The sequence below is a fragment of the Drosophila ananassae genome (assembly GCF_017639315.1).
Source record: "Drosophila ananassae strain 14024-0371.13 chromosome 4 unlocalized genomic scaffold, ASM1763931v2 tig00000077, whole genome shotgun sequence".
Taxonomy (NCBI): domain Eukaryota; kingdom Metazoa; phylum Arthropoda; class Insecta; order Diptera; family Drosophilidae; genus Drosophila; species Drosophila ananassae.
In genome coordinates, this window is record NW_025319043.1 from 615,203 (window position 1) to 626,842 (window position 11,640).

Here is an 11,640-nt window from a genome sequence, read left to right on the forward strand (position 1 = left end):
TTAATGACGGAATAATAGATTTTAATCCAGCGCCGGCTAATGATGCTGAATTAAAGAATCCAAAAGTTTCTCGTCCTTTGCCTAAGTATTTAAGTGTCGAAGAAATATTTTTGCTAATGGACACAGTGAGAAAATCAGCAAGCGAATCGAATAAAGAGATAAGCAGTAAAAGGCTATGTGCGATTTTAGATATCCTTTACTCTTCTGGAATGCGTGTTTCTGAACTAATTAGTATGAAATTATGTGAAGTGTCACATTTAATAAACAGTAATAACAAAGAATGCTATATAATAATAAAAGGAAAAAGTGGTAGAGAGAGGCAAATTCTTTTTAATGAACAAGCATTGCAGAGCCTTAGAAATTATTTATCAGTTCGTGATAATCTGATCTCTAAAGAAAAGGAATCCGATTGGCTATTCCCAGGTGATAAACCTAATAAACCAATTACAAGGCAGAGGGTCGGTCAATTAATGAAGGAGTTGGCAAGAAAATGCAATATTGATGAAAATAAGATCTCTCCACACGTGATTAGGCATTCTTTTGCTACCCATCTACTAAATAGCGGAGCAAATATTGTGTTGATACAGAAAGTTCTTGGCCATACTAACCTTTCTACAACACAAATATATACTCATATTGCTAACGAAAAGTTAAAGGACAAATTAGCTGATTCGCATCCTATTACTCAGATGATCAATAATTAAATTTATTGTTTTTAATTTGTAATAAAGTTAAATTTAAATAAATTTATGTGAGTTTGTGATTTCAAGTTTATTGTTTAATTTCTTTCTTATATTATGGGAGGTATTCTATACTTTCATTACTCTCCCTGTAATTTTCTTTTCTGAGTGTGTAATAACCATTTTCCTCGTCTGTTCGGTGAGAGTTGTATTATTCATGCTGCGTTTATTATGTGGCATTAAATATGAAGTGAGGGGAATGGAAAACATCCCTAAGCAACCTTTTATCATTGCATCTAAACACCAATCTCCATTTGAAACATTTATTTTTATACTACTATTTAGAAAAGCGGTTTTTATTTTAAAACGTGAATTGAAATGGATTCCATTCATTGGTTTGCATCTTATAGCGCTGAAAATGATTTTTATTAACCGTTCAGATGGTATCAGTTCTATACGCCATATAGTCAAACTAGCAAAAATGCGTATAAAAGAAAATAGAAGCATAATAATATTTCCTGAAGGTACAAGAACAACTATAAACCAAAATATAAAATATCAACCAGGTATTGCTGCTTTATATAGCGTATTATCTGTTCCTGTGTTACCGGTTGCTTTAAACACTGGTTTGTTTTGGCCAAAAAGCATACTTTCTCTGAGAAAGAATCCCGGAAAGGCAGTAATAGAAATATTGCCCCCAATATATCCTGGGTTAAACAAAAATGAATTCTTGCAAAGTTTAGAAAAAATTATTGAAGAGAGAAGCAGTAGATTAACCATAGGAAAAACTGATATTGCAAATTAACAAAAAAACTTTATAATTAAAAGAAAAGTACAGTATTTTAGGTATTAATATATGGCAAATCATAAGAGTGCTAAAAAAATGATAAAGGTAATAGCAAAGCGCACTTTAATAAATAAGATGCGGAAAAGTAAAACTCGCACCTCTATTAGAAAATTGGTTGATATAATCAAGTCTGGCGACAAAGAAAATGTTGTTCTGGCATTTCGGAATGCTGAATCTAATTTACACAAGTGTGTGAATAAAGGTGTTATTCATAGGAATACTGCTGCGCGTAAAATAAGTCGCTTAAATGCAAAAGTAAAAGCATTGATGACCGCTTAATACGGTTAATGTAAAGTTAACTGTATGAATATATACTCCTCAGTTTGTATATTCTGTATAAAATTTAAGTAGCTTAAGTGATGGATAAAAAAGTGCTATTAGAACTAAGTAATGGATTAAAAATCGAGCTACCTGTATTAAGCGGAACAACAGGTCCTGATGTGTTAAATATCAAGGATTTATATAAGATGACAGGATTATTCACTTACGATCCAGGGTTTGTTTCTACAGCTTCATGCTCTTCTACAATTACATTCATTGATGGAGATGAAGGAGTTCTTAAATATAGGGGACATAATATAGCTGATTTGGCAGAGAATAATAATTTTACTGCTGTGATTTATTTATTGCTCTATGGTGAATTACCCAGTTCAGAGCAACACAAAAAATTTCTTCTCAAAATACAAGAATCATCCAAAGTATCAGAGCAAGTTACAAATGTAATTAAAGCATTTCCAAAAACTGCTCACCCTATGTCAATCTTAGTTGCATGTTTTGCAAGTTTGTCAGCATCTTATCATGAAAAGCATGGCAACAATGTCAATGGTGAAGACCTAGATTTTGGAATTTCTGCAATAGCGCAAGTTTCCACAATTATTGCAATGATTTGTAGGCATAACAACAATCAGGAATTCATAAATGCTAACAATGAATTAAGTTACAGTGAAAATTTCTTAAAGATGATATTTGGCGATGCTGTTGATAATGATAAAAGCGCCCTTTTTGCAAAAGCTCTGGATAAAATATTTACTCTCCATGCTGATCATGAACAGAATGCTTCTACGGCGGCTGTCAGATTGGTGGGATCGGCTGGTTCTAATCTGTTTGCAAGCCTCTCTGCAGGAGTTGCTACACTTTGGGGACCAGCACATGGTGGAGCTAATGAGGCAGTTATAAATATGCTAAAAGAGATAGAGCAAAGTGGAGATATAGATAAATTCATCGAAAAAGCTAAAGATGATAAAGATCCATTTAAATTGATGGGATTTGGACATCGTGTTTATAAAAATTATGATCCGCGCGCGCGTATATTGAAAGGCGCTTGCCATGAGGTTCTAAGTAAACTAGAACAAAATAATGAACTGCTTAAAATTGCAAAAAAACTTGAAGAAATAGCTTTAAAGGATGAATATTTTATTGTGCGTAAGTTATATCCAAATGTTGATTTTTACTCAGGTATAATAATGAATGCTATCGATATTCCCTCAAATATGTTCACACCTATTTTTGCACTTGCAAGAACCACTGGTTGGGTTACTCAGTGGTATGAAATGATAAATGATAAAGAAACTAAGATCTGTAGACCAAGGCAACTCTATTTTGGTAAATAAATTTATTTTCACTTCATTAGACTTCTTGCATAACCCAAACTAAGTAGAAAAAAGATACCGTCTTGTTAGTCAACAAAAAAGTCATAAAAATTCTCCAAATTGCATAATAAAATCAAAAAATACTTCCAACTGTGTAGCAGTATACAGATTATAGTTAGTGGATATGTTGATAAGTAAATTAGTTACATATAAAACAGCAGAAATTTACTTATCAACATATCCACTAACCAACAACATTCAATAAATTTGTGTAAGATGCCATTTTACATAAGATGAATTAGAAGCATTTTTTGATTTTAAAGTACTAAACCTTCAGTTAACCTTTTAGCCCTATAGTTCTTGATATGATCTGGATCAAAGGCCTTTTTTGAACTTAAAACACCAAAAACTATATGAAGTAACTTACGCATTGCAGCACCAACTATGGCCATAGCATGCTTGCCTTTCTCTTTTAATCTTTCGCAAGAAGCCATAATGATAGGATTATGCTTTTTAGCTGCTATAGCAGGAAAGTACATTGCTTTACGTAATGTTCGTGAACCGGTTTTACTTAATCTGGGCTTGGCATGTACGGATGAGCCTGATGTTATATTTTGTGGTATAGTTCCAGCATATGCTGCCAATTGCCTAGCATTTATAAAGGCTTTTATACCAGGAATTTCAGCTAAAATAGCTATTGCTGTTTCCTCTCCTATTCCTGGAATAGTTAATAGGAGTTGAAAATCTTCCAACAATTCTTTGTGTTGTTTTAATAGTTCGCGTATGGAGTTTTTTATTGTTTCTATTTTTTGCTCTATGTTCATTGCAAGGTCTTCCCAAGCATTTGCAACTTCTTTAGGCAGTCTCTCTTTCTTTTCTAAATGATTATTTGCTAATGTTAACTCATCCTTTAACGCATTTGAGCAACGATAAAGATGTTTTAATTTTTTCTTTTCAGGAGAAGGTGGTGTCCAACGAGAAGGTTCCTGTCTTTGACAATAATCTGCAATAATCTCTGCATCAGTCTGGTCATTCTTTTGTCGTGTAAGCTTACTTTTTGCATAAAATCTTATGCAAGCTGGGTTTACAACACTAACGAAATATCCAGCGTTGTGGAGGAACTCAGCCAAAGCTTCGCTATAACAACCAGTGGATTCCATGCAAGCTTTTACTTCTTCTACGTTATGTTTTTGTAGAAAGTTCAGTAGACCTTGAAACCCAGTATCATCATTTTTAAATTTCCTTTTCCTAGTTTCACGCTTTCCTTTTTTACTTATGAATGAGAGAGAAACATCAAAGCGTTCTTTTGAAACATCTATACCTAAAAAGTTGTTGATCATATATAACTCCATATACTACTATTAAAAATGAAAAGTAAGGCTTACCTTGTGAATACAGAATTAGAACCATTTAGGCCTTTCTACGATACCGTCCAGCCTCTACTTTTGAGAAGGGAACTCTTTTCTTTTCTACAGATTTTATATCTAAGGAATCTTCCAGAGTTCTTCCCTTCTCCACCTAATGCTTAAGCTTAAAAACACTAGATGCTTTTTTCAAGATACAAGAAATTGTTGCAGAATTTTACAATGAACATCACATTAACGAAAGTGATTTAAAGACTCTGGAAAAGGGGAAAGATTTAGTAAATAAAATAAATAACATTAACTTACTGCAACAAAATGAAAAAAATGAGGAATTCAATATTAGAAAGACACTTGCTCAATCAATAAAAATGCCTTCCATAGAAAAACACAAGTTAGAACATTCAAAATAACCTTGGCGAAGTATGGCAAAATATACAACTTATGGATAGTCTATTTCATTTTAACTCCTGGCACGCTTTAGTAATACTATCACATCCAATTTCTAATTGTTCCTGAGAGGTTGCATAAGAAATTCTGATAAAATTTTCTAGACCAAATGCAATTCCTGGAACCACAGCAACCAAATGATCTCCCAGTAAGTATTCAGTAAAATCTAAATCATTATTTATTATCTTACCACTTTTTGTGCTTTTACTGAGCAATCCTTCACATGAGACAAATAAATAAAACGCACCTTGTGGAACAGACGCTGATAATCCCGGGGCAGAATTTAGCTCTTTCACCATAAAATCTCTACGACTCTTAAAAATCCTTGTTCTTTCTTTCAAAAAACTATGATCACCGTTTAATGCTGCTGCTGCTGCTGCTTGTGCTATCGAATTTGGATTAGAAGTGCTTTGAGACTGCAGCGTAGAGATAGCTTTTACCACATCACTTCTACCTGCAATATACCCTATTCTCCAGCCTGTCATTGCATAGGCTTTTGATACTCCATTGACTACAAAAACTCTATCATAAAGCTTCGGCTCAACCTGAGCGATAGTAAAAAACTTTTCGTCGTATATTATATGCTCATAAATATCATCTGTAACGACATTCATATGTGGATATTCAAGCAATATTTGTGCTATGTCTTTCAATTCATCACATGTGTACACAGCTCCTGCAGGGTTGTTCGGTGAGTTAAGAATTAACCATTTAGTTTTTTTAGTTATCCTGCTTTTCAATAATTCCGCTGTCAGTTTAAAATTTTGTTTGCATTCTACTACAACTGGCAAGCCGCCAAAAAGACTTACCATATCAACATATGAAACCCAATAAGGAGCTGGAATAATAACTTCATCTCCAGAGTTAATTGTTGCCATGAACAAATTGAATAACACCTGCTTAGCACCTGTACCAACACAGATTTGGTTAAGCGTGTACTCGAGGTTATTATCCTTTCTTAACTTATTAATTATTGCTTCTTTCAGCTCACGCGTTCCATCAACAGCAGTATATTTAGTCTTACCTTCACTTATTGCTTGAATAGCTGCTTTTTTTATATGATCTGGAGTATCAAAATCCGGTTCTCCTGCAGCTAAAACACAGATCTTTTTTCCTTCATTTTTCAACTTATTTGCCTTATCAGTTACAGCAATCGTAGGTGATGGTTTTATTAGGAACATTCTTTTTGCAAGGTCTGACATATTTTACTGAAGCTAAATTTAAATGATAAACCCCGTACAACAAAAAAGCTAGGAATTTTGTGTATTGTATTAGTAGCTTTTTACCAGGTTTACCAACGCAGCAATATTTTCAACTGGAGTATCAGGGAGTACTCCATGTCCGAGATTAAATATGAAGGGTAAATCTCTAAAGCAATCTATTATACGTTTTGCTTCTTTGATTGCTTCCGTTTTATTATAGGCTAAAAGATTAGGATCAAGGTTTCCTTGTAGAGGGATGTTTAGATTCGCTTTCGCCCATTTTATTGGAACATTATAATCTATACTTACTGCAGATACACCTGTTTGTTCGCAGTAATCTTTATAAAGATTTCCAGCAGACCTTGGAAAACCTATTATTGGAAAATCAGAAAATCTATCCTTTATTGCCAAGATAATTCTCTTTGTTGGTTCGATAACATATTCTTTAAACAATGGTTCCGATAACGCACCAGCATTACTGTCAAATAGCTGAATAACATCTGCTCCAAATTCTATCTGTTTAATTAGATAAATAATCGTTACTTCCGTTATTCGTTCAATTATTTCCTTCAAACACGAAGGATAAAAATTTAATACTTTGGAAAAAGTTTTGCTGCTCCCACCTTCTATGATGTATGAGGCTACTGTCCATGGTCCACCAGCAAATCCTATGAGAGATTTTTCTTTTGGTAATTGGCTTCTGACTTTTTTTATAGCGTTTAGAATTGGTAAGGTTTTAGTTTCAATTTCTTGTGGACCCTTCAATTCCTTAGGACTTTCCACGGGTTTTATTATTGGACCTACACCGCGTACGAAATTCACGTCACAACCCAAAACATCAGCTATTATTAAAATGTCTGAAAAAATTATCGCCGCATCCATGTCAAATCTTGTCACCGGCTGTAACGTCAATTCTGTCACTAAATCTGTGTTGTAGCATATCTCCATAAAATTATTCATATTTTCTACTGCTTTGCGGTACTCAGGAAGAGACCTGCCAGCCTGACGCATTAGCCAGATAGGCACTCTTCCACCCGGCTCATTTCTCTTAATAATTTTCGCTATTGTTGTTTTGCCGCTTTCCAATCTATTCTATTTATTCTTTTGTATATTAAAGTATAGTAATAATAATAGTTCTATCAATAACTTGTTACTAACTTAAAATTCAGTAAAAATTGGCGTTGTTCAACTTGTGGATAAATATGTGAGTAACTTTCGTATATTATTGATTTTCTGTTATGATTTATGTGTATAAGTAAGGTGTTTAGAGTGTCAGTAATTTTCTTTTATGGAAAATACTTTACCATCATGCATTGTTACACAACTATGTATATGTTGTTGAAAAAGTTGTTGATCAATTGTTGGTATTTTATATCAACAAATAATTCACAAATTAATTTGACATTATTCACATGCTTATTAAACATTTAATAACAGTTTTCTTGATAAATCTAATCTGAAAACGTTTTTGCCATTACAGGGAATAAATTGAGTAAAAAAAGAACCTTAGTAGAAAAAATAGCATATAGAATTTTTCTCTTCCTTTTCAAAAAAGCTTCTGTGTTGAAAAAGTGTGCGACTGAGGCATTAATGAAAGATCTGCCAGACCTTAATATATTTAATGGTCTATTAAAATTCCGCGATTGTGGTATAATGGATATAATGACTCCACGTACAGAGATATGCGCAGTAGACATTGAGTCAAGCGAGCGTGAAATAATAAAGAAGATAAAAAACACTTGCCACACTAAAATACCAATTTATAAAAATAACTTTGATAACGTAATAGGCTTTTTTTATGTAAAAGATGTTATTTTTAATAGGGATAAAAATTTTAATCTGAAACATATTATACAAAGCGTAATATTTGTTCCACCCTCGATGAAGACAACTAATCTTTTTGTTAGGATGAACTCTTCTAAATCATGCTTAGCTATCGTATTGGATGAATATGGTGGAACTGATGGTTTAATTTCAATGACTGATCTTATAGAGGAACTAATACCAAACATTGATAGTGAAAACGAAATAAATTCAGAATATACCATTACTGAATTGTCTCAAAATAAGTTTGAAGTATCAGCAAGGGCTCTTATAAAAGATATAGAAGAGGATCTAAAAATAGAATTACGTGACCCTGAAGAAGACTATGTTACACTTGGTGGTTTGATTCTTTCGATTGCTGGTAAAGTGCCTTCTGTAGATGAAGTCATTAAATATAAAAATGGTATGAAGTTTATCATCAAAGATGCAAATGAGCGCTACATTAATAAAATAGTACTAGACTTAAGTGATTACAAAAATTAGATTTGGTACCCCTTGTCGGGGAATGCCTTGACACGAAGAAAAAGTTGTAATAACCAAATATGCAACTCAAGTTATAGTTAAACCTATTTCCAGCAAATTATTTTCGCAAGTATAATGCATTTCAGTGTTATAGTACTCTAATAATAAAGAGGTCATATAGATATTAATATCTTTTGTATTTAAATTAGTGTCATTTTTTTTGATTAATTTGTCTACTAATGATTTGCTTATTGGTTTGTGTTCATTTAGAATTTTTATAGTTAATAGCATTTTATCTTCTGTTTGACTCAGTAAAACAGATACTAGTTCAACTTCCGCCACTGCACTGGCTATAGTTAGCACCATATTAGAAATTATCTTATTTATCTTTTCAATTAAATCTTCCTTATTTTTTGCAGAGTATACGTCTATTTTCCACGTAAGCTTTACTTTTTTTTTAATAAATAATTTTCGATATTAGATTTGGTCTTATCAAAGCTATAATTATCCATTGAAGAAGAATATGCCTGCTTCATAACTTTATGTTTATATATTAAATCATCGGAGCTTTCTTTAAGAAACAACAACGCTTCCTTCTGCGCATCAGCATCATTCTTATCTATTACTTCAAGCTCTTCTACGCCAAACGTTATTCCATTCATAGAGTTAGCAAAGTCATGAAGCAGCCGTCCTGATAGCAGTTCCGTTATTAACAGTATGTTTTTGGTATTTTCGTTCATTGGATAATTATAAATGATTTAAGTTACCCTATATTGGTAAGTATATAATAGTCAATTAAGAGAAAGTTTCGTTGCACTTTTTATATCAAGGCATTAATATAGTATTAACAATTTTAAAATTTATAAAAGGATTATGAATACTTATACCAGATCAGGAATAGATATTGAACTATATAATAAGTTAATAAAAGAAGTCAAGCCTATTGCTCAAGAAACTACTAGAGAAGAAGTAATCAGCGAAATAGGTTCATTTTCTGCGTTATTTGATTTTGCTGCACTAAGTAAGAAGTATGACCATCCAGTACTCGTTTCCTCAACTGATGGAGTAGGTACGAAACTGTTGATAGCTCAAGAAGTGAATAAACATGATACTATAGGTATAGATTTAGTTGCAATGTGTGTAAATGACTTACTTGCACAAGGAGCAACGCCTTTGTTTTTCCTTGATTACTTTGCAACAGGCGTTTTGACCAAAGATGTTTTATTATCTGTGGTTAAGGGCATTGCAGAGGGGTGCAAGCAAGCTAAAATAGCATTGGTTGGTGGGGAAACTGCAGAAATGCCTGGAATGTATGGTAATAATCACTATGACCTTGCAGGGTTTGTGGTTGGTGTAGTTGATCGAAAGCAAATTCTTCCAAACTGTAGTATGATGAAAGCAGGTGATTATATAGTTGGCTTAGAGTCAAGTGGAATTCACTCAAATGGGTTTTCTTTAGTGCGCCATGTTTTCAAAAGCTTAGGTATAAATTATAACGATACATCTCTATGGAATAATAAATCTTGGAGTGTAATACTACTTGAACCAACAAAAATATATGTTGATTCTTTGCTGCCTATCATGTCACAAGTAAAAGGTATTGCGCACATCACGGGTGGTGGTTTGGTAGACAATATTCCGCGAATTCTTCCAAAAAACTTATTTGCAAACATAGACATTAATTCCTGGAAATGGCCAGATATATTTTTATGGCTAACAAAGGAGGGTAAAATAGAGAAGAAAGAAATGCTAAAAACATTTAATTGTGGTATTGGTATGGTATTGATCGTAAGTTCTGAGAATATGCAAAACGTGAAAAATCATTTCCAAAAACGTGGAGAAAAAATTGAAATTATTGGAAAACTTGATGAGGCATGTAACCCTCCACTTGATAGAGTAGTATTTAGTTAACCTAACTTTACTGACAGTCTTTTTGCAACTTCTAGGTATGCTTCCTTTAAATCTCCTAAATTCAAACGAAAGACATCTTTATCTAGCTTTTTATAAGTATTTTTATCCCATAATCTGCAGTTATCAGGGCTAATTTCATCAGCTAAAACGATTTTAGTACTGTCATTTATTAATCTGCCAAATTCTAACTTGAGATCAACTAAATATATACTTGCATTTGAAAATAGGTGAACTAATATTTCGTTGATTTTTAAAGTTGTAGTTTTAACTTCATCCATTTCTTTGCTAGATAGCCAATCAAAATACAGTATGTGATTTTCACTTACCATTGGGTCGGCTAGGTCATCATTTTTGTAAAAAAAATCGATTATAGGAGATGCAAGCCTCTCACCTTCTTTGATATTAAAACGTTTGCAAAAGCTGCCAGCTGCGACATTTCTAACTACTACCTCAAGAGGTATTATCTTGAGTTTTTTGACTAGCTGTTCTCTTTCGTTTAGAGTTTTTATAAAGTGTGTGCTAATTTCTGCTTTCTCAAGCTTTTCCATGATAAAAGCACTAATATGATTATTAATTATTCCTTTGCTCTCAATAATTTCATATTTTTCCTTATTGAATGCTGTAACATCATCTTTAAAGTGCTGTATAACAGTTGATGAGTCTTCAGTTTCAATAATGGCTTTCGCTTTACCTTCGTATATCGTTTTATTCAGTGACATGTTTAATTTAACTATATATTATATCAATTTACTATTCTTAGAGTATAGCCCCAAATAACTTAAAATAAACCTTAATGGCATTCAATGTTACAATATTAACCATATTCCCAGAAATGTTCCCGGGGTTTTTGAACTATTCTCTTGCCGGAAAAGCGTTAGAAAAAAAAATATGGAACCTTGAAGTAATAAATATTCGTTCTTTTGCGAAAGATAAACATTCAACTGTGGATGATGTTCCATATGGAGGTGGAGCAGGAATGGTTATGCGTTCTGATGTAGTTGGTGATGCAGTAGATAGTATGCTCTCTGTTCATAAAAACACTAAGTTTATTTACATGACTCCATCTGGAACTAAGTTTAATCAGAATATTGCCAGAGAATTATTAGAGTTTCCTCATATAACAATATTGTGTGGTCGATTTGAAGGTATTGACCAAAGGATAATTGATGCGTATACTCCTTATGAGTTAAGTATTGGAGATTATATACTTTCAGGAGGTGAGCCAGCTGCAATGGTGGTTCTTGATGCATGCATTAGACTTCTTCCAGGTGTAGTAAATAATACCGATAGTATTACTGAAGAAAGTTTTAATTA

General features: G+C 32.9%; 1 protein-coding gene and 1 long non-coding RNA gene across 3 annotated transcripts; both read left to right on the forward strand.

The window, feature by feature from the left end:
• Positions 1–7,093: 7,093 nt before the first annotated feature.
• Positions 7,094–8,614, forward strand: LOC123257958. Its single transcript, XR_006507950.1, has 2 exons — positions 7,094–7,333; positions 7,610–8,614. It is a non-coding gene; the product is annotated as an uncharacterized LOC123257958 (long non-coding RNA).
• A 219-nt stretch (positions 8,615–8,833) lies between these two features.
• LOC123257957 (phosphoribosylformylglycinamidine cyclo-ligase-like) lies at positions 8,834–10,599 on the forward strand. Of its 2 annotated transcripts, XM_044717900.1 has the most exons (3): positions 8,834–8,854; positions 8,914–9,191; positions 9,285–10,599. In XM_044717900.1, exon 3 carries the CDS (start codon positions 9,289–9,291, stop codon positions 10,324–10,326), a length of 1,038 nt encoding a protein of 345 aa, XP_044573835.1. In that variant the 5' UTR covers positions 8,834–8,854; positions 8,914–9,191; positions 9,285–9,288; the 3' UTR covers positions 10,327–10,599. The 2 variants fall into 2 exon arrangements, with proteins under 2 accessions (XP_044573835.1, XP_044573836.1); XM_044717901.1 differs by having other exon boundaries at positions 8,835–9,191.
• Positions 10,600–11,640: the final 1,041 nt, after the last annotated feature.

Coding starts and splice junctions, on each gene's coding strand:
- LOC123257957 (XM_044717900.1), top strand. CDS start 9,289: ATGAATACTTATACCAGATCAGGAATAGATATTGAACTATATAATAAG.